The sequence below is a fragment of the Phyllostomus hastatus genome, unplaced genomic scaffold, assembly GCF_019186645.2.
Source record: "Phyllostomus hastatus isolate PE091 unplaced genomic scaffold, TTU_PhHast_1.1 phas_contig_1, whole genome shotgun sequence".
Classification (NCBI taxonomy): Eukaryota; Metazoa; Chordata; class Mammalia; order Chiroptera; family Phyllostomidae; genus Phyllostomus; species Phyllostomus hastatus.
This window is the reverse complement of record NW_025333498.1, coordinates 5,276,712-5,301,130: the sequence shown is the minus strand read 5'-3', so window position 1 is coordinate 5,301,130 and position 24,419 is coordinate 5,276,712. Positions and strand designations below refer to the sequence as shown.

The window sequence follows — 24,419 nt, the reverse complement described above, 5'->3', positions numbered from 1 at the left end:
AAATACATCCTATCTTTCTTTAAAAAACAAAAACAAAAACAAAAAAGGGGGGTCTGTAAGAGGAATACCAAGCGAGTTCAGATGTTTCAAGAAAAAAAAAGATGGGACTAGGCATATTTCTTTATGGAAATGAATACAGCTAGCGTTCCTGTGTTTGGTGGGCAAACGAGGGATGCCCATGGTGAAAGATCTGAATAACCACAATAAGAAGACTGCATGGAATAGCAATGAACATGGGGGAAAATGTGAGGAATTTGTTTTTGAAGTGGAAACACACTTAAATGTGATACTTCTGTGACTGTTTTCCTATGACCAATCTACTTCACTCATTTGTGTCCGTAATTGACCCTGTAGCTACCTGGGTTTGTCCTACCGTTTAGAAACGCACCCTGTCGCAGACAGATACCCACCTCACCGTCTACCTCTAGCCTACTTCTATGCCCTTGGGCAGTAAACAGCAAGGGCTGTTGAGCCCACCAGATTCTCCTCCACTTGCCTCCTCTTCCTGCTCTGAACAGCACTCTGCAAAGATAAGGGAGGCAGCTGTAAAGATTCCTATTAACTCTGCAACTTCATGCTCCTTCCTCCTACACAGGCCCTCTCTCTCTAACCCCACAGTCTGGCAAAATGCCCATATTAATTGCTGAGACCTTCCTTTGTTAATATGGTTCATTTTACAAGGTCACAGGCCCTCAGTTACAGTTGCAAACTCTCAGGGCAGATCTCCAACCCCAGTTCAACTCCTGTGGGAGAGAGCGAATGACTTGTTCAAGACAGCAGCCAAGCCTAACAGAGGCATCTACAGTCTGTACAAAAGTCATGAGCAAATCAGTAGCTAAAGTGTGATGCCGAAAGTTCTCAACTTCCCAATTTTAAGGGAAAGAAAAGGAGCTTCTAATCAACTATATCTGAGTCACAGCTGCATCCCAGGACCAATAAATTTGGGGCATAGATCAGTAAAACATGTTGAACAGAGAATGTGGCTCTACACATTCTGAACTACCAGCAGGAATCTACTTTAACTGCCTTTAGTTAGGTTCAGCTTCTAGTAATAGACTACTAACTACCTTGTCTTCCAGTCCACAAAATGCTGCCACGTGATTTGACTCAACTAGGAAAGTTGTAAGGTAGGGAGGGTTGGTTTTATACTATGATCTCCCATTTACAGAAGAGAAAATAGAACTCAGGGAGCTTAATATGATTCTTCAAGGTCAAAGAAAGAGTACCGGGCCTCATGTTCACTACAATTTTACCCAAGCCACTATAAACGAGAGGTAACACTAAAAATGATGAGTCATCATGAGACTGTAGCCATTTATAGAGAAAAAAAAACACATTATCCAAAACAGATTGTCTGTAAAAAAGAAGGGGGGATTATAAATCATTAAAGAACACAATTCAGGAAAAAGAAATGAAGATTTTAAAAATATATTTATATAGAAATATTTCACAAAGATTTTACAATGTAGCAAATCATCATGTCATACCATAGAAGAAGAAAAAGATTAAACATCAAAGGATTAAGAAAGTGCTCAGAGCAACATATTGCCGTCTCCATGAAAGTGCATAAACAGTTAAGGCAAAGTATCATGTTGGTACTGGCATGTTGCAAAAGGACTTGTAAAACAGTTTATAAAAATATATACAAAAGTCTTTTTTTTCCCCTATATTCTTTTCAGAGACATTGAAAAGGAAAACATTTATGAACAGTCTTGCTCCACAACTAGGTAAAAATAACTCCTGGTTACAAAACAGTAAAAGTAAAAATGCTCTACCCCAGAGTGTTCCTAATAAACCAAGTGATTGGCAAAACAAAACCTTTCCAAGTGTGGGCTCTTTCTACATTTAACCTGCCAAGTGGAAAGCTGACTCCCTCGTATTCCAGGATAGAGATCATTAATGAGAGCGGCGGGAGTTACATTCAGATCTTTGCCCTTCTGTGCAACTTTTAGCTTCTAGTTTCTATGGCCAAACTATTGGCATATTTGAAGTTATTATGCGTTCACTGTGTTATAAACCTACCTTACAGCTTTGCTTCTACCTGCAGCTTGCCTGATAGCCATTTTACAAAGTGCTGCATATACTAATACAATATTTTGCCTTACCTGATAATAAAAACATCAAGGTGCTCTCTAAAGTTAAATCCCAACCCTGTTAGAGAATTCTAGAGAAATATTTTGTTTTCCCACATATATGTAAATTCCTTAAGATTGATAGGATCAATAAGGAAGGATAACCCGGGTTATCAAACCTTAATCTTCATGCTTGGGGCAGAAGTTGTTTTTATAACATAACAGAATAAAATATCAAAGAAAAGTAAATTAGCTAGACTTGAACAAGAGTGAGTTTTGGGGAAAACTGACATATCTGAATTCTAGTGCAGATGATAAATATCTGCCAGAGAATAACTTAATTCACGTGCCTGACCACTCTTTTACATAAAATTTTATCTACTCATGAAAAATAGGGAAAAATAGTGTTGCCATTTTAGTTTAAACTTTTTAAACTTTTGTCTTTTCCTATTTTTTATCCTTAAATATAAGGGAAATTAACTAGTTCATTCAGCTGACATAAGCTTCCTAAATAGCTTTTAGCCCTCAAGATACAGTCGTGGTAAAACCAGAGAGAGACACCTAGCCATTTACTGGAATTCTGAACTACAAAATAAGCACACGTGCTCTATATGATCTAGTAACAGGGATAAAAAGAGTTAAACTGCCTTACACAACAGATGTACTAGCTTGATTTTCATTTGTAACTTCTCTTTCATCAGAACCACAGACAAAAAGCTTGCTGCCCAGAGTTTTCTGAGCAAATCGGAAATACATGATGTGGCCCATTGCCACAAAGGAGACTGAAATCAACACAAGCAAGCCGAAAGCTTCAGGATTCGGAGCCAGGATGACCATGATGAAATGCAGAAGATCAAGAAGATAGTTCATGGAGTTCTGTACACCATTTATAATGCCTCGTTCAGATTCGATTACATTTTCTTGCAGCAACTGTGTCACAGTTAAATCAAAGGACCAAAGACCTATAATAAAACATATTTTTTTAGATATTTACTCTCTAAAATTTATAGCCATATATTTCAGATTTATAGGTTAAATATCTGTTGACATGTGAAAAATACACATTTTACCCCTATTACTTTAAAGTCACCATATATATATTTCTTACAACTTTTCCTCAGAGACTTATTTTTCATTAATAAATACTGAGTTATTAGTGGCTCTAAGAAATGATTTTTACAGCCATCAGACAAAAATAAATCTGATCAACAAACTTCTTAATTCTGTTTTTCTGTGATTATTCATGTTATGAAAATAAAACTCTGAAATCAGAGACATAATCATGCTGAATAATGACGTTATGGTCAATGACAGCATATACAATGATGGTCCCATAAGATTATAATAGAGCTGAAAAATTCCTCTTGCCTAGTGACATCATAGCCATGGTAACATGGCAGCGCAATGTATTATGTGTTTGCGGTGATGCCGGTGTGAACAAACCTACTGCATTGACAGATGTATAAAGTATAGCACATGCAATTATGTTCAGTGCATATTATACCTGATAATGATAATGAATAACTATATTACTGGTTTATGCATGACCTATACTATACTTTTTGTCCTTATTTTAGAGTATATTCTTTCTACTTATAAAAAAAAGTTTTCTGTGAAACAGTGTGTCATTCTATGCTGGCCACAGCCTCATATATCCCCTGCTACTGCATCTCTTGATTGAATTATTTTCTTTTGTGCTTGATTTAATCTTGTGTTGTTTTGCGCAGTAACATGCTGCACAGAATCATAGCCTGGGAACAATAGTCTGTGCCATGTGGGGTTGTGTAAGTGCACTCTATCATAATCACACAATCAAATCACCTAACGACACATTTCTCAGAGTGTAACCCCCTCATTAAGCAGCCCATAATTGTACTATTTTTCAAGTTTAAAATAAACAGACCTATATATTGTTATGGTTAAAGTGTAAAGAAACTTCAAACCATTATTACATTTACTGCTTGGGTTCTAAAGCTGCTACAATAAAGCTGTCTTACTTGAATATTAATGTCTTTGATAAATTAATAAAGTGCTTTGTATCACAAGATAAAATATGATTTAATTTCAAGAGTGAATTTGGGAGGAGATAATTCATCAGCACTCTGTTAATGATTACTTAAATGTTGCTTTGTAAGAAGTCTACACTATGTTTCCTTCCACAGCTATAAAATCCATTTGACCAAGTATATAACACACATCAGCTAGAGAGGGCCTTAAAGAGATTTTTTTCCTAACTACATGTCTTAAAAAAAATTAAACAAAAAGAAACCTATCTTTTTTGCCTTGTATCATAGAAATATTCTCTAAATTATAGTCCTATTGGTAAAGTTACAGCAATAAAAAGACTCTGAATTATTAAATGACAATATAATTGTAATAGCTAATATCTTTTTAGAAATTAATTAAATAACATTAAAAAGATAAATACTTAAGATATCCATTTAGAACAAATTTTTAAGCTCTAATGTTTTATAAAAGTATATGTACATATATACATATAAACAAATATAAGTTTTTAAACTATAAAATAAAAATTTCATAGTAAAAGTCTGGATTATACATAAGGATGCATACATAATGAATTTTGCTTAAATTAACATTTGGAGAATATTGTTGAATTCTCTGAACCCATATTGCAAAAAAACACTTTAGTTCATTAATATACAAAAGGAAGTATCTTACCGATTCTAGCAGCAATGACGCCTGCAAACAGCAGACTGACAGAGATTATGGACTCAGAGTTAAAACTCATCTCTGGGGCAACATCAGCAGAAACAGACCCATTTGACATGTGCGTTTCAGTTGTAGAGATGAATTCAGGACTTTCTGTAGGTGTATTTGTGGGTAGTGGCTCTACTTGAATGAACCTAGACTGGATATCTTTAAAAGGAGAAACAGACAAGTCTAAAGGGCTTCCAGGCATGAACACAGAGATCACACACAAGATCAGACAGGAAAGCTGTGCAAATCCTGAGATCAGACCAGTCCGAACCAGGCCACATTTTCGCCGTAGCCAAGTAAAAGCCACGGTTCCCATTATTCCAGTTATGGCTGATGCTCCCATCAAAATACTGAGGATGGACCCACTCAGCCCCTGAGTGTAGGCGTACCCTGTAGTGATGCAATCAAAGCCCAGGACAGTCATATAGAGGAAAGCAAGACCCATGCCCGCCAGAAACACCGGCTGATTGTAATAGGAAACCCATCCATCTCGGAACGTGCGGAAGGGCTCAGCCATCTGGGAGGCACAGCTGGGCTCTTGCTCATGTTCAAGCTCACGGACGTTAGGGTCTTTGTCACCCATTAGATGAGTTGCCTCCATGGATTTTGGCTCAGTTTCTGTTAATAAAATACATCATTATTTAGGGGTGAGTGAGGGCATGGGGAAAAAAGCCGATTATTTTACTCAATACTTTTCTTCTCTTTCCCTCCCCCATGAGTCCCTTGGCTACAACAATATAACATGTATTTTCTTCAATAATCTAAGAATTACAGCTAAGGAACAATCTCCAAGCAGCAATTACACCGAATAAACAAAATACTATTGATCTCAATTACTCATATACTCTCTTTGAAATTATACTCCCACCAAAGTAAAAGTCACCAGATAAAAATACAATCATTTTCTGGGAAAATAAAGCATCTTATTTTCTGGGGGCCTGTCAAGATTCCATTTGTCCAGAAGTCCATCTGCCTCTTCTTGGGAAATATCCACCTTCACATCCTCACTTCTTCTTTTCACTATCTTACAAATTGAATACAAATGGCATGTAACTCCCTTCTTCATGGACTCCTAGGAATTCTGTTGTTCTCATTTTTCTTCCTATTCCTATGGTTCAACTTTACCCAGTTTTTCCTCAATTAATCACCCCTCTGTGTCTACTGCTCACATTAAGGAAAAGGGCCAGAGGTCTCATTCTAACCCCTTCCCCAGAGTCCTTCTTCAGGCCATCCAAACTTGGGTTTTGACTCAGCTACTGAAGTGACATACTTAGCCTCATGCAGACTTTCAATGGTAATAAAATCTGATGCAAATTCAACTTTGTTTGGTGTTCACCAACATTTAAGGTCTGGACATCAGAATAAAAGAGTTGATCATTATGTTAAATTTACCTTTGTGTAAATTCAGCTGTTTCAACTCAGCTTCCTCTACTTTAAGAGTAGCTTTCACAGCTAAGGCAGGGGTTTTCTGGTAAACCTTCCAGAGCAGAAAGTACTCCACGCACATGGACACCAAATTCCACCCAGAAATGAAACCACAGCCAATGACTGCAGAGCCAAATGTCATAATCTGGCCAACAGCCATGGGGGCCAAGATGTTGGTTAACTGGTCGATCCTTCTGATTGTAGCGTTCATATCTACAGAGGTAGGTGAGAGATGTAGATAAGTGTGTAAATCTATCAGAGAGCCTGCCTGCTTACACAATACAAATTTAGAAACCAAGTGCATAAATTCCTTAAATGTAAATTTCTAAAGGCACTCTATGAGCAAACCATAACCATTTTCTTAGAAAATTATTTGTTGTTTGGATCAAGTCATATTCAATTTGCCTGAAAAATCATGATTCCCTTAGAATTCTATAAATTGGTTTAATATCAGACTTAAACTGAATACAATTGTGAATCTACATTCATTTTTTTCAACAAATATTTATAAAATGACTATTATGAGCTGGGCACCATTTAGCACTATAAAGAAAATGAAGAGTATCCCTTTCCCTGCTTCATGCAGTTTACATTCCCATGGGGAAAGGAAGACAATAAATTAGCCAGCATATACAGACACCATCTGTCAGGTAGTCATTAAGTATTGTGGTGAAAAACAAAGCAGAGAGTGCTCAGGAAAAAGGGGACATTTCAGTTTTAAACATGGAAAGGTCAGGGAAGGACTCAGGGGAAAAAAGAGAGTGTCACAGCAAAGGCATGAAGTGGTAGGAAGCAAAAGAGTGAGTCATGTAAATATCAGTGAAAAAAGAATCCCAAAGCAAGGTAAGTACAAAAGTCCTGGGGTAAGAGGAGCACACCCAGAGTGTTAGAAACAGCAAGGAGGCCAGTAGGACTGGGGCAGAGAGGAAGGGCAGACTGGCCCAGTCAGGTAAGGCCTTGTGACATGATAGGGACATACGTTGTATACTGAATGACTCAGGAAATGACTGGAAGTTTATGTTCAGAGAGATGCCACAGTCTGACATATTTTTGAAGGTTTATTTTGGCTGCTGTGTTGAGAAAAGACTGTAGAATGAGAATGAGAGGGACAGCAGACAAAAATAGAGGCAATGGGACAAATGGGAGATGGTGGTAGCATGGGCCAGGATAGAACAATAGAAATGGGCAAATGGGAGATGGTGGTAGCATGGGCCAGGATAGAACAATAGAACTGGTTATACTTTAAAGGTAAAATGTGGAAGACTTGCAAACAGATTAAATATGGTGTATGACAGAAAGAAAGGGACAAGGAATGGCTCTAAATCGTTTTTCCTGAGCAGCTACTGGAAGCATAGAGTTGCCACTTAGTGAGAAAGGGAGAAGACTTCAGAAGAATCAGGATTGAGGCAAAAGAACAAACATTTGGTTCTGGAGATCTCGACTCTGATAGGTCCACTGACATTCAAGAGGCCACATCAGACAGTTAAATATCTGAATCTGGATTTTAGGGAAGAAGTATACACCACATCTGAGAGTCCTCAGCTGGTTGATTTTTAATGTAATGAATCTAGATAAGATCTCCAAGGGAACAAGTGTAGATCAAGAAAAGAAAAGTAATGAAAACTAAGTCCTGGCCATGCCAATATTCAGAGGTCTGGAAGATGAGGAGGAACCAGCCAAAGAGAAGAAAAACCAGTAGAGCATGGTGTCCTAAAAGTTAAGAGGTAACAGTGTTTCAAAGATAAGGGAGTAAGCAACTAGAAAGTGCTGTTACTAAATTAAGAAAATGACCACCAAGAAGAAGCTCTAGACTGGTTGTATTGGGGACTTGGAAAAGAGCAGTTCTGGTAGAGAGGAAAGGAAAGGACAAGTGCTTGATTGAAGGTGATTTAAGAGACTAATGCCAACTCCATGGAACACCATATATGTTATATTTTAAGTGAGTAGTGTGGCCTGGATTCACAATGTGATGTTGCTCCCCTGGCATTATGGACCAAGGCCCTGACCAAGAAAAGGAACCACAAAGAGTGAGCACAAACATTTCTTTTCATTAAGTTTCACTGACAAGAACAAAGACATGGGGTAGTAGAGGGGTAATGACAGGGATACTGAAGAAGAGAAAAATTACAGCATGTGTGCTGGGTATAATGGGAATGATACAGCAGATGAGGAGGTACAGAATATAAATGTATGGCACAAGCAGAAAAGTGGTTCTTAGGAGCACAAACAATCCACCAACATCAACAAGAGGACAGGCCACATACACGGCTCCAAGTACAAGTAGAAAGAGTGATGTGGTATTTGGAGCACATGGCAGTCCCCTTCTCATTTCTCTCATTTCCCAATAAAATACAGAGCAAGATCATCAGTGAAAGTGAGGACAGGAGAGGAGGTACTGAATGTATGCAGACAAAGGAAAAGGTATGAAACAGTCCTTTAGAAAAGAAGGAGAAGGAAAGGAACAGAGAAAATAATGTTATCTTCTGGCAGCATGGAAGGCCAACTTGAATCCAATAGTCATGAATTTTAAGTAAGAACAGCGAGCAAGCTGTGTGTTTTTCTCCAGCCACTTTCTGCTGTGGAGAGGTGGGTTTAACCAGGGTCTTATAAAAGTAAAGCAACAAAAGGAGAAAAGGCCAAATGAGCTGACAATCATGTGGTCAGGACAACTGACCTTGAAATTTAAGCTGGGTAAGCAAGGGAGACAAGAGGACTCATAAACAGTGAAAAGGTATTAGAATTAATGACTTGTAGGTAACAACCAGGTTGGAGGATTTCGGGGGCTGGGGCACCAGGAGGAATGAGCTGGAAAAACATGAGGTGGTAGTTCAAGACATGGATGCTTAGGATTGAGATTATGGAAGGAGAGGATTTAGTGGTGATGACAAGATCTAGGGTATAAGCATAGAAATATATAGCTGAGTCACAGTGGAGGACAAGATGAATAAAGGAGACAGAGTCAAGAAAATGACCCACTGTCTTACTCTCTATCTCATAAAGTAAAAATTAATGAGATAAGTCCTATCAATCCTGCAGGGCACCTTAAGGAGAAAGCAATACGTGACTAAAAGTACATTAACAGAAAATTGCCTTTATTCTTTCTCTAGTTCTTCCTGGTCCTAAATTACCTTCCAATTAGTCCTGTGAGTACATAATACTTACATGATAACAGAAGACCTTTGACACTCTTCACCTTTCAATTGAGAGGCAAAGGCAGTTACTGAACTTGTACATGATCATTTTTTCATGAACATTGTTCACTAACTTCCATCTGCCTACCACCAATACATTTCCAACTCATATGCTAACAGGAAAATGTAGAATTGATTCAAATAACTCAATAATTTGAATCCAAAAATCAAATACTAATGAAAATATACACCTGAATCTGAAAACCCCAGAACAACAACAAAATTAATTTAGTTACAACGATTTGTTACTCCTTTATTATCTTAATTTTCAAGTGCTCACGAAGCTTCTTAATGCCACCAATTTCTATCTTTTACATTATTCTTAGGACTTTAATAATGCTCATGTGTAATTTAGTGTCAGAAGACAGCTTTCATTTTCCTGAAACAGAATGGATTAAATGATAAATTTTTAAAAGACCTAATCATTTCAATGGTAACAGCTAGAGAAGAATCAGTCCTCTGAATGTGCAAACATATTTTTTACAAATTCTATGCAAACAGACAAATGTGTGCTCATTTAAAACCAATTTAATTGTTTTCAGCAGCTGTGATACAGAACATGACATTAAATAACTACTTGCTATTATAAATGGTGTATTACACCTCACAGAATAATAATTTAAAATAGCAGATTTGCTGAGCAAATAGCAGTCAGTGGGTTTGTACACTTCAAATATGAAATCAATTTTTAATCAATAGAGTTCAAACAAGAAATTTATCTGCCATACATGATCAAGCTAACCAGCAGATGTTTCTTTAGAATGGTGGACAAGATAAACCTCAGAGGCTATTAATGAAGAGTGATTAACAAAGGAAATAGGAAAGGAAATAAAACAACAGATGGAGCAAAACGTCTGGGAAAAGGAAATGAGTTTAAACAGGTTTGACAGGCTAAGGGTCATGCACCAGAGAATGTTTCAATAAACACTGAATCAAGTGCCTAGACAAATTAGTTAACAGACTAATTAACGGTATTTATGTGAAAAACAGTGACCATTTCTGGAGCTGTCTAAACTAGATGGTAACAGCTACATGTTAGCCCAATGCCCCTGAAATTCTAAGACTTTGTAACCTCCCACAGACATTTTCTCCTGTCTTTTACCTGCAGTGATACAAGTTCCAACTTTAAAACCTCCTCCAAAATACGGGAATGGGAGCAATTAGCATCCAGCTCACCTTCTTCTTCACATGCACATCCTTTCCTCTTCACCCCCTCACACATACACACACTGCTCACACAGAGCACCCACAATGCACACCAGCTCCGGCATCACCCCCCTGCTCAGGTTTCTAAGTCTTTGCTGGCAACCTCAGAAAGCATCCCGAATCGTGCAAATCATTCCTGCCTGGAGTAGGTGCCTCTGTGTACAGAGACACCTAAGAGGTACGTGGAATCCCCTCTGTGTGTACTTGTTCCTTTTCTCTTGTGTGTTTCCTTCATCCTGCTTCTTTTTTGCTGTTCTTTAACTCTGCCTCAAAGCAAAAATGGCACAAAAATCCATGGTTAGACCCTTGCTGACTCAGAGCTAAAGAAGTTTTTATATCCTGTTTTGAAACATGGTTTCCAATAAACACAAGTACTGGGGTTAAAACTGTGAGAAAGACAACAGGCAGGTTTTCCCTTCCCCAGGCTACTGACTGCTGGCTGAATGAGCACCACTTACTGAAAGCTAACTCACAGTAGACAAGAGTTCAACAGGCAGCTGTTTTGCTTCCTTAAACTCCAGAAATTCCAGGAGTTAGAAAATAGACTAGTTGGCCTAGATTCCTCCATTCTGCAGTAATTCCTAATATAGAGAAAGGTAGCTGAAAAATGGCCAGTCGTGTCTTTGTTGTTATTCTGAGACATAACTGCATAGTCAGAAATATCCCACTTTTATATTATTTTATATTATTTGTTTTGTTTTGTTCTACTTATTTATTTATATACTTAGGGGAAAAATAAAGATTCTCAGTAACTCAGTTTTTATTTGGGACCTTTTTTTTACAGATTATTCAGATTTCACAGAGTCAAATTGAGTTAAGAAATTCAGATGAGGGAAGGAAAATCATTTTAAAAGGGAACTTTTTCACCAAAATATAGTCCAACAGATATATATGTGGTCAATTCTCAAAGGGCTTTTTATGCCCTTTGAATTCTAAAACATGCACATGTACTACATACCTAAATTGGTATGTTAAAAAGAGAGAGTAAACAAACAAAAAGAAACACAAAAAAGGACAAAATCTCATAGTTCAATGTGACAAAAAGAGATATGGGATTATTCCCATTAGTAAATGATCACAGGAAGGAAAATCCATGAGAGTTGCCACTGTAGCTCCAGAAAGATTTCATGCAGTACAGACTCATATATGCTAAATGCATCCTCTGCACACACCATCGCCTAGAATCTTGGTGGTGACCCCACCTGCATGTCACTCTGCTGCCACAAAGTGATGATCCACGCAAATTCTTTTTCTTCTAGACTAGACCTTCCATAGATTTTTGTCCCTCCTCTTGCCATCTGCTTTTTTTTTTTTCTAAAAAACCACATGGTCCAGTCAAAGTAATTTGCTAAGCTCAGCACCTAATCTTGCCTTATGCGTCCTAGAATAAGCTAGTTAAATCATTAGAAATGCTTTTCTTGTCTGTCAGGATAGTTGGGCAACGTGCTCGTGATCCCCATTATCTCAATGATCAGCAAAGTTGATTCAACTGATCTGATCAGTAGACAGGTGTAGCCTTCCTTCTCGGTCTTGTGTAATCATCAATCCAATTGATGTCTCTGGACTGAATGATGGGCAAGTAGGGAATATTGAATGAGACAGGTTATTCTGAGCTCAAGTGATACTGATGTAATAGGACATGATGCTTTGAAAGTATTCTTCAGTCTCTTTGGCCTCTTGTGTATGTTTTCCAATGAACAACTAAGATTGTAAGCGTCTTAAAAACTGTATTCTGTCCTCTATTTCTTTAGTATTTATAACAGCAATTATATTACATCATAAATAATGTAATAAAAAGTTACATATTATACCTTTAAAGTAAAAGGAATTAACTTAAAGAAAAATAATATCCATAGTATGCTTTATAAGTACTGTTAACAATATCCACAGTATAACCAATAAAATCCTATGTGAAAATTTCAATGTTTTAAGTATTAAGTAAACATTTAGAAACAGTTAACAGAATTTTTAAACAGCTCAACAGATATGTTCTTCCATTTGTCAGGTTTGCATAGAATAAAAGAAAGTTCACTATCTTATAAATTAACTTCATAGCATTGAGGTAAATCTTTGCACCAAGACTGATAATGTGGTAAGTAAAAGACTGTGCTTTCAATTTATTGTCCTTAAAAAGTACTCAGAATAAAAGGCTTGTAGTCTCACTTATTACTGATTAAAAGTGAATCATAACATAACCCATTTAGCTGAAAGAGAAAATCAAATCACCTGCTAATTTGCTTCTGTCTTCTCCGGCAACAACAACAATCCAATCCCTTTGGATGGTGATTGCTGTGGCAGTACTGGCCAAATTTGCAATGTTTGCAATAGTGATGATCAAGATATAGCAGGAAGTCTAAGGAATCATGGGGGAAAGTTGAGTTAAAACATCAGGTTTACCACACTGAGCCTACACTTCAATTCAATATGCAATGCACTTTTTAAAAAAAGACTTTATTTTATTTATTTTTAGAGAGGGAAGGGAGGGAGAAAGAGAGAGAGGGAGAAACATCAATGTGTGGTTGCTGGGGGTCATGGCCTGCAACCCAGGCATGTGGCCTGACTGGGAATCGATCCTGCAGCACTTTGGTTCGCAGCCCACACTCAATCCACTGAGCTACGCCAGCCAGGGCTGCAATGCACTTTTAAATGGTCTTTGGTGGCATAATAATCAAACTTTGATTTTAGTTTCATTTATAACCAATCATTTTACTTTGTACGTATGAAACAATAAACCCTACTGGTCAAGTTAAAGAACAGAATATCTTCCTAATCCATATCATCTGTACTAAATATAATATAAAAATCATAATAGTCCTATGCATATTTATGTGACAATTGTTACGAAGTGTTAAATAGGAGTAGCTTTTAATGTTTCCCCCACAGGTATCTCCTTTGGAAAAAAACTGAAGGGAAAGCGAGACGACCTGTATTTAAGTGAGAGTTCTGATACTTTCAGCTAACATTATTTTGTCTTATTTTTTTTCAACAACAAAAGGAAGAAAAGACACTAGAAGATTTCTACTGCCATACCTGACTTTGAAATTCCACAATATCAATCCAAATATGCATAAAAACATTCAATGGTGACATCAAACCCATTACTTTCTACCATATCCCCATCTTTCTCTTTTCCATAAAGCTATCATAAAATCACAGGGTAAGAAACCATTTAGTCCATGTCCCCCCCCCCAAAATACCAATTTTTATTGGAAGAACACAATTATGACTGATTTATGTATCTAAAACATTTCTTATGTAGTATGAACAAATTATAGTTTAATACTAATGAGCTGAAAACTAACAACTAAATTATATAATAAACTCTTAGAAATGCTATTGAAAATAAATCAGAAAAAAATGCAAAAGGACAAAATTTAAATTCAAAGAACACTTAACAAGTACCTGTTATGGGGAAAAAACATTCCAGGGATATTAACAAAGGGATATAGACACAGAGATCAATATTAAGCGGTCCCATTTGAAGAAAAAAAGATACTCCCTAGCCTCAAAGGGTTTTCATCTTTTACCACTACCAGAAGTTCAACTTTATGCCATCGAGAGTCACATTGAGAGCTTACCAGAACCCATCCATGGTACATAGTCAGAAGCTCGTCTTTATACAAGAAAACCATCATCAGGATAATTCCACACAGGATGACCGACACATTCTGTATCACCAGCGAAGTCTGGGCCACTGTGCAGAGGGAGAGACAAAGTGCTCACTACGCACTACACCAAAGTGTCTCGGTGGGGCTGTTTTATCCATACATCACTGTCCTATTACTTTAATGCATATGCAAGTTACTCCAGAAAAAAAAATAAAACATTCCTGAAGTAAATCTGGCCTCAAATATTCCCAGGGCAACCCACCAGATCATACATACACCACTGCTAAAACTTGTAGACAAAATGAAGAAGTACCCATCACTTTTCTTCGTTAGTAGAAGCCATTCATTATGACCACATTTTTATTTACTTTATCCTCATGAAACTTTGCTATTATAAACAAACTGTGCTACATAGACAAGATCCACCTCTCAGCTTTTTGCTACTTAAGCTAAAATAAGAACATGTGGGAAGTGGTAAAGGAGGTTAAGGAAGAGGTCATGGACTCCATAACCTCCTACACAGCAGGCTACATCTGATAAGATAGTATGGATAAAAAGAAAAGACATGTAAAAATTTCTCAGGAATACAGCAGCAGTGTGTTTCTTTTGGCATACAAATGCTGTTTGTCATTGCTGACATTCTAATCTATACTTTTCCTCACAGATAATTCCTACTTTCTTAGAGTGAAACACCCATATAGATAAAGTGCTAGAGTAAGGACAGGGAAATATACAGGTAAAGACACCTTGTAGTCTTTGTTCTGCCCTTGACTAAGGGAGAAGATCTAGAACAGGATACCTAATGTCTCTTATGCCTGCGTCTACAAGGTGAGGATGCCAGGACACACCTGCCTTCCTTACTTGACAGAGTCATTATGATGCTCAAATAAAATACTTATTAAAGCACTTTGGAAAACATAAAGAGTTGTGTATGTGAGGTATAATTATAGCTCTTGTCTTTAAGGACAGTGAAGCTCACTCTGGCTTGGAAGGTCATATCAAAGCCTCAGGAAAAAAACAAACTGCTTTTTGAAATTAGTTTGAAATAAAATCCCAATGTATAACTCACTCATTGATGCATTCACTCATTGCACAAGGATTAAATAACTGAATGAGCTTTACTTCTTAGCTTTCAGGACCCCACAGACCAGAGGAAGGATAAACATGAGAATAGGTAATGACCAGAATATAAGTAGACTAGCAGAGGTATTAACTAAGCCTGTTGGAAGCACAGAGGAAGAAATGGGTAACTCAGCCTGGAGACCTCCGAGAGGATTTTCATGGAAGGTGACGAATGAGTAGGTTACATGAGACCCCTGTGGGAGACTGCCAGCCCACCACACTTTCCTCCAACTCAGCATTCTTTCTAACCTGCAATTTCAGTGCTCAATAATCATAAGGTTAAAGATCTCTATGTATAATATTCCCATGTTCCTGTGCATAATGATGTAGATAACTAGGAATTTTTTAGGATACAAAACTTTTTTCTATATGTATTTTGGTCTATTAATTCTCAAAGCAGGAAAATGTCCATCTTGACCACTTTACTAACAGCATCGAGTCCTAGAATTTGATAATCCAAGGGCTCTCTATGCAGGAGTGGTCATCTTACATTGAAAGAAATTAAAGAGATCTCAATCTTTCCCCAGCATCTAAGACCAACACAGCCAGGCCTTGGCACTATCTACTGAGCAATTCAGGAAACATTTGCCCTATTAGTCTTAATAATTGAATTGCTCCATCACTTTCTCTCTTTCCTGTATAAAATGGAAGATTTCAGTATTAATGCTCTAGACTTAAAATGTTATTATACTATTATTTCTTCTTTTCCCTTAAAAATTTATAATTCAGCTTTCTGTGGTCCAGACTTCCAGACTCAGATATTCTCTCTTGAAGCTATAGTTTTCAATTCCCCTCCACACACCTCTCTGTGAAACACCATCACCAGAGGGCATGTGTTAAAGCTGCCTCAGGAAACTCACACTAAAAAGACTCCAGTGTAAGTCCCAGTTAGAAAGAATACCAGAGTAAAGTAAGCTTTCAATGTTTAACGTGGTTCTCAGAAAAGTGCTATGGTGTTAATCATTACCATCAGAAATTTGTTAATAGCCAAGATACCAAAAAAAGAAAATCTTTTAGCTCAATATCCTGTCATCCTAACCTTGTGCAAGGGCCTCAGAAACCTCCATGCAGAGGTGCTGCCACCCACCTACCCATCTCTCAAGGGTGGCATGCAGGCCTGCAATGGGTTAGCCCCAGCATTTTCTCTTGAGCACAGGCACTGGTCCCATGAATACAAAGGCAGAGCTATAACAACACTCACCTTTAAGTCTGGCGTTCTTATCCACCCAGTCACCAATGATGGCTCCCAGGACCAGAACAGACCCCGCCACCACCAGCCCGTAGACTGCAGTCAAGAGGAGGCTGTTCCCATAGAGCTCTACCAGGAACACAGAGACGGCAAAGTGCCACATCCGATCTCCCTAGAATAAGAGAAGAGAAAATGTTTTGCTGAAATAGTTTTAGTTTCCAGTCAATTGTACTCAGGAAGTTGCTTCCTTATCAAAAGAGTACTTTCTGGCTACATCATAAGATTTTCAAGGTCAATTCCTCTGGGGATTGAATACTGGTCAGGCGTCAAAACTGTTCATCCTGGCACAATAGAAAATATTCTTGCCCAAGGGCTAAATAAATCTGAAAAAGCAAGATATTAATGAAATATGCATAGTCCTTTTCATTCTAGAAAACAAGCAGTTTCCAGACCCAAGAAAGTGTTTTAAGACAAAACTATTCTCTTGTATGTGAGGTTACTATCTGAGCATGGAATTTATCTATCCCAAAGCACTTTGCTACTGAATCAGAATGAAACTACAGTATAGTTCATAAACATCAGCATGTCTTGAATGTAAAAAAATAAAAATAAAAAGCCAGTTTCCTAATTTGTAAAATACAAATGGACTATACCATCTCTAAAGCTTCTTTTACCTCTAATATTGTAAAATCTAAACTCTACTGTGCAAACAAATTTCAAAGTCATAAAACAGCTGGGCAATCAGAAAGATAAAATTAATATGGGCTGATTCTGGCACTGCATAAATGAAGGTATCAGAAATAAATACATAAACAAGCAGTCATTTTTATATTTTAATATAGACGGGTTTTGAAAGGGGGTGGGAAACTACTTATGTCTTCATTCCATAGTATAAAGGGAATTTAGGAATTCACTACAGCAAAATGTGGAATGACAAACTTTTAAATGAGTCAGGTAAGTTACTGTGTCAGAAATCTATAACAGACCTTATTATGAGATTTTTGGTTCCTTTCCTGACTAACAGGTTAACATAAAACAGGACAACAACGTTCTATCCCTGGAAATCACTACAGGAAACTAATTTTCCAGGCTAGACTCCTTATGGATTTGACCCTACATGGAAGTACTTACATCCTAGTTCCTTCCAAAGTCTATTAACATCTTTCTGATAAATCTAATGTCAGGAACAAAGTATTATCCTGGTATGTCAAATGAGTTTGAATATTTATAAAGCCAAGCCTACAACCTTATGCATTTAAAACTTAAATTGATGCACATGCACACTAGTAATGGTTTATAATAAATTTCATGTGTACCAGTATTTTTCAAGGGGGGCAGGGTGGGCTGTGATTTTACCTTCCAGGATCACCTGGCAGTGTATGGAGCTGTTTTGGGTTGTCAAACTGAGGGGAGGGGGTACTACTGGCATCTATAATGCACAGGACAATGCCCCCAACAAAGAATTACTCAGCTGGAGATGTCAATAGTGTCAGGTAAAGAAACCCTGGAGTAGATTATGAACATAATTTAGAGCCACAATTCAAAATTAACATAAGACTAGGGCCATACAGGGTCGGGTGGGTATAGTCAGGTAAACATGAAAACAAACGAACACTGGAAGCACCATGTTTGAAAAACTGAGTCTCACTTTGATGGTCTGGAATGTGAGCTCTAGAACCTCCTGCACTGTCAACCCTTAGCACAGTGCATGGCCTGGAGTAGATGTGGAACAAGTAGCTGTGGAATCAACTGAAGAGTGGATACGCAGTGGATCCCAGTTGTGAATGAGTAAATATAGAATAGGTGGCAAAAACATAGACTGATCCATCAACTATACTGTTCTAATACATTGGATTTGTTTTGAAAATGTTGAAGAAGTTTGAGAATTAATCTGTACCATCATTAATATGTCTGAGAGAGCTATTTTTTAAAGTTTGCTTTGATAATAAAATTTTTTTTCCACCTCAGCAGGAATTGTTTGACTTTCAAATACAATTGTACTAAGTAAGTAAAAATGTATGATATACCCCAATTTGTTTGAAAACAACTTAAAAAACAAGTTTATATATTAAGATAAAGATGTCAATAAGAATAGCAAATTAAACTGTTTTCTTAATCTTTCTTATGAGGAGCGAGTTCAGATTTGATTAGAATAAAACGGGAAGAGAAGGGAGGAGGCACAGTCATACCTTGGTATTTGTTGGCTTCAAAACTCTCATCAAACCCTGTACTTGTCCATTTTGATGAGAAAAAAATGGTTCAAGCTCAGCACTTGCTCAGGACTTTTCGCACTTTCTAGAACTTATGTGAGTCTGGTGCCACCCCACAAGAGAAAATGCTTCATTGTTTGGTACTCACCAGTTTTGACACTCATTACGAGTTCTGGAACAAATTCACAATGAGTACCAAGGTACCACTGTACTTGATTCTAATCTCCATTCCTCTGAATAGCTCCCAAGGAAAAAACTAAAACACATAAATTCCCGACCCCAAATGATAGGTTCTGCTATGAGTGAATTTCCTCTTTCTTAACCTAAAAAGTATGAAATATTCACTACTATTACTTCTTTCTTTTTTTGTTTTTTTTACTCCTATCTTTTTCCCACAGGAATTAGTTTTACATTCCTCTGGCAGGGGTGTCCAACCTTTTGGCGTTTGTGAGCCACACTGGGAGAAAAGTTGACTTAGGCCACACATTAAATACATTGTGACATGTAATCACAAAAAACGATCTCAAAATGTTTTAAGTAAATTTACGAGTTTGTGTTGGGGCACATTCACAGCCACCTTGGGCTGCATGTGGCCCGCAGGCCGCAGGTTGGACACCCCTGCTCTAGAGCATCAAAACAAGTGCTATTAAATGAAAATTTTCTCCCTTGCGTATCCCTGTATGACATGCCAATTCCTTGATGGAGGGGAATAAAATTGCTCTAGTTACTCCAATTTCCAAAAGACTTTGGTTTTAAGAAGCAACAGATTGTATGCTCACAAAGCCCAAAATCAGGTAAACACTAAATAAATACTGACCAAGTGCAATTGCAAGCCCACCCATTCCTTCTTTATGTCCATGTCCTGCCCTCCCATAAGTCTCGCCATACTTTGATGATTTGCTTGCATGTCCATCTACACCAGGGGACTAAGAACTGAAGACCAACTGAGTGAATGAATAATTACAGTCATCAATCTACTTAATAGTTATTGAGAGGCTAATATGAAGGCATTAGAAATTCAACAATACACAAAAATCAAAGTCCATGCTTTCATGCAGCTTGCATCTCAGTGAGCAAAACCCAAAAATAAATCTAGAATAGGTCAAGCAGTATAAAATGTTATGAGAATGGGGTTGGAAGGTGGCATTTTGCATGAAACAGTGACAGAGACTGCAATGAGCAAGGACCTGAAGGGAGGGCTGGTGTTGTGCAGACATCTGGTATATAAACAGACAGTTCATAGGATAATGACATGAGATATAAGCAGCTAGTTACCCTTTTCACTGCCCTACACTATTAGTAATCTTTTTGTTATTAGATATATTTTAAGGCTCTTACTAAACTATATTATAAGTTCTTTGACAGAATCAGACTATTACAGTACTTTGTATTCTGATGGTATAGAGTAAAAGGTATCAATCCATTGGCAGATAGAAATCAAGTCAGAAATAAAAAGCATTCAACCTACTCAAATCTAACTTCATATAACTTCCTACTCTAATACCTCTATATTCACCATATAGGAAAACCATGGTTTGGCAGAGTTGCTGGGGAATAGATAGATAGATGTATAAACATAAACAAACACATTTTCTTCTAATAAAATCAGACAGAATGTCAAACAGGATGCAAAACTCAAGAGGTAGAATTATTTAGAGTTAGAAAGCACTCCCTTTTGCACTCCTTTGAACTGAAAAGAAGTAAAAGTCCTCTGAACCTTATATGATTGTTGGTTTGTTTTTAAATACAACTTTCCCACAAGAACTCCCTTTGCTCAACTTACTTGTAAGATTGTGGTAAGGTAAGCCTATGTCACTTTGCTGTGGGACTTTTAATTAACATGACAAACAAAATCCTCCTGGAACAACCACAGTTCCATTGTTTTAGCAAACCTGATCTCTCAACCTATTAACAAAAGGTCACATAAACCCTTAACTTATCAGTATTTGGAAGTGAGACATCATCCCCTTAATATTTAGGTATAGACCACAGGATAAGAATTTCAGACTCTGTCTTCATCACTTGTTATTGGTTTCTTTCAATACTTAATACTTACTGAATTAAAATGGAAAAACTACTGATTTAGATTAATTGAGGGTAGTTTCACTAGATTTCTACTTAGAATCATCAGATATGGTCATGAAAGAAATTCACACCAATTCCACTTTGCCTACATATGGTTGCAGTCATCTTTGTCTAAGCCTCAGGGGAGATGGGAAGGAGCCCCGTCCCCCTAAAAAGGCCATCTTTGAATTGCTGTTTCTTAAGGAGCTGATAACCTAGCTTAATAATTTCCCAAGGGCATGGGTAGAGATTTCCTCATACAATAGTTCACACTCATGTCTTAAGGATGATCCAATATAAGTTTCCAATTTAAAAAGAAAGCAACATTCACAAAATTTACTCTCAAAATTCTTTCTCCTTACTTATGGTTATTTTTATTTAAATATCATATATGAGGCAAGAATAGAATATACTCAAATTTACTGCTTTTAAACAATACGAATAATTGTTTAATTGTGAAGAGTCTAATCACCATTAATTAAATACACACCCAATATCTTTTGGGGATTCTTCTTTATTTTTTATTTTTATTTTTTACAGGGGGCAGGGGGAGCTGATGAAAGAAACCAGGCCCACAGAAACATTGGGACTCTTCCAAGACCACATAGGAAGTCAGAAGAAAAATTATGAATCAGTTGGTAAGTCTCATTGGATGATGGTTTCAAGATAGCCTGAGAAGCCCCACACATACCCACCTATAATGTAACATTTCTAAAGATCAGAATTTTCATCACACAGATATTTGTTTGGGGATCAATTTTATTTAAATTAATCTTAGAAATCTATTTTTGGTTTAAGTCAGTCACTCTACTATTCTGTATTTTCATAGTGCAGTATGCTGAAACTTACAAATTTAACAAAAGAAGAAAATAGAAATATCTTAGAATGTGAAAGAATAGAAGGTATATGAGATGCCCATCCACTCTTAGCCGATATTACCATCTACTAAGCCTAGTAATGCAAAATGAAATGTACAAACAATGCAAATATTACTGTCCTAGTTAACGCCATCTTTGGATATTTGTCAATCTATATAAAGTGTTACAACCTGATAATTAAATAACACACCTATGGGGCAATACTCTTATTGAAAAAAAAACTTTTTCATTAAAGCAGGGGTTTGGATAATTAACTTCTTTAGCTGCATGACAAAACTGGAAGATGGCTAAAGCAACTGGCCCAAGTAAAAGGAAACAAGAAATTGTGAAAGAATGTTGAAAGAATTACGGTATACACCCACTTACCCAAGTAGATAAAGAATGTCCAACGTAGAGAAGGAATTTCGCCGAGGTCAGGTAGTTTGTTAAGGATCCTGAAAAAACACGGGCAGAAGATCAAAAGCATAGTTTTGTCACTGGAGTTAGAGGAGGTTGGAAAGTGTATACATTTAATAGGACTGTTAAACATGATTACTAAAAACTATTTTGTGGGGCAAACCAGGTACATTTTATGCAGTCAACATTCACTTCAATTTAGCATGACCAATAACTGCCCAACTGCAAATACAGCGAAGAAAACTGGATGTCAACATTCTTTAAATCCATTTTTTTTTAAAAACAAGGCAATCCAAACTGCTCAGTCGCTCCGTCCTTGCCTGCGTGCAAGCCATCCTTCCCACACCTTGAAATTCATTTCTTCCTCAACCTTCACCAACATATGAGTCAAACAAACTACATAGCACTCACAGCTCAGTTCCATTCCTCCAAAACCTGCCTGAAGACGCTGGACTCCAGCGCCCAGCCCAGCCTGTGTTGCCACCACCTGCGTTCGGTCAACTCACCGCAGCATCCTCCCTGGCGGTTTTGCTCTCTCGCCTTGTTCATGACACCTGGTGCTCCCCGCTGGCTCTTCCGCTGCTACTGCTGCTCTGGATGAGGTGCTTGTTAGCAGGAGTGCAAGGAACTGAAAAGAGCACCACTAAAAACACAACAGACTTGTGCAAAAAGACCCCAACGACAACTGCGGCAAATTAACAAAAGAAAAACGGCCCGGGGATATCCTTTTGGTCTTCTTTCCAAACTTAGCTAACACTGTAGCTGAAGTTGGAAAGGCAAAGCCTTATGGTAGCAGGTGAGAGACTCTCAACAGGCCCTGGGAGACCAGTCGGTTGCCTGTGTGCGCCACCGCCGGCGCCGCCGAGAGCCCGGCCCAGCACTTATACTGGCCCGGGGCGGAGCTCCCTCCCACAGCGGGCCGGGTGCCCCTCCCCTTCAGGGCCTCCCGGGCGTCCCTGCGGCGCGAGGCCCGGCGCCGGCCGACCCCAGTGCGGTGCCGCCTCCCCGCCCTTCTCCGGAGTTATTGCCCGCCGGCGATTCCAGCGCCCCACTGGCTACAGTCGGGCCCCTGGGTCTGTCCCTGTCCAGATAAAGCCATTCAGCGCGGCCTCCCGAAAGGGCAGGTGAATGATTCTAAAGAACACGAGACTTAAACCTTCCAGGGGCTTTTTCACCCTCCATCCCCCACCACCCCGGCCTTGTCCCAAACGCCTGGGGCATACCAGCCCCTATTGCCAAGTCCTATCAGCTTACCTTTCTCAAACTCGCCAAAACTCCAGGAGTAGATCCTACACATTGAAACTAGAAGCAGATTCCAGCCAGTGAGCACAGGCCGGGTGGACACCCAGTAGTGAAGGGAGACACGCTTGCATATATGCTCAGTATCAGAACTCTCAATCAGGAGCCCACAGGTCGACGGGCGGGGTGCAGCTGGATTCAGTTGGGATGTGGTCTGGAGGACAGAGATAGGGGTTTTACAGTTTAGCTACTGCTCTTAACTGCTTTTTCTTTTCCTTTTCAAACCCTCTTTCCCCACCTTTCTACATCACTTTCAAGTCCTTTCTCTTCACTCCTAGAGGACTTTGGTTTGTCTTCTCAAGTTGGGAGAATGGGGTCATGGTATCCACATGTCCTTGAGAAGAAAACCAAGACAGGCTCCTTTGAGGGACCTGCAGAAGGAGGAAACTGATGTATTAAACCCCTCCACGTGTGGGGGTCTCTTACTGGGAATGAATTTCGATCCTCAAGCAGAGCACAAAGGATAGTGATGTTTGCACATTTGCCACATATGCGTCACTCAGCAACAAGGGCCTCCAAGTACTGTGCATTAATTTTTCTGCTCCTGAGAGGAGTGTTGTGCTGTTGCCAACTTCTAGGCACCTTAAAGAAGGCTCAGTTGGTTGTAAAAAAAAGAAAATTACTTCTGAACAACACTGCCCAAGAAGTGTTTGTGGGAATAGTAGCTAAGTGAATGTATTCCTCAAAATGTGAAGATTGTTTTCCACTGTCACCAAGGTGTTCCCAGAAGCCAAAACTAAAAGAATGGTGAAAAGAACAGATAGGAGACCACACTGAAGCATGTAGAAAAGATACTTTGGAAAGAAAACAAGCAAAATCCATAACATCAAAAGCAGTGAGGTATCTGAGCTTTGGAAGGGGAATTCTAAATCTTTATTAATGGGAACAGTCAAGATATATTAGTAGGGGCTCATGAAATAAGAAAGGAATTGAAAATGAAAATGTAATTAAAATCCTCAAAATACATGCAAAATGACAGTAATCTTTTGGCCTTGACATTCTTGATGACGAAGCACTGCTTAAATCACAAGACCCTCC

The 24,419-nt window shown here is 38.2% G+C and overlaps 1 protein-coding gene across 1 annotated transcript; it reads right to left on the bottom strand.

Annotated features, from left to right (window-relative positions):
• Positions 1 to 1,412: 1,412 nt before the first annotated feature.
• On the bottom strand, positions 1,413 to 22,954 carry SLC40A1 (solute carrier family 40 member 1). Its single transcript, XM_045858437.1, has 8 exons — positions 22,589 to 22,954; positions 22,053 to 22,120; positions 16,547 to 16,706; positions 14,194 to 14,309; positions 12,842 to 12,968; positions 6,186 to 6,431; positions 4,755 to 5,411; positions 1,413 to 3,034 (listed from the first exon to the last, which is right to left on the bottom strand). The coding sequence occupies exons 1-8, from the start codon at positions 22,629 to 22,631 to the stop codon at positions 2,721 to 2,723; spliced, it is 1,731 nt and encodes a 576-aa protein (XP_045714393.1). The 5' UTR covers positions 22,632 to 22,954; the 3' UTR covers positions 1,413 to 2,720.
• Between the last annotated feature and the right edge of the window lie 1,465 nt (positions 22,955 to 24,419).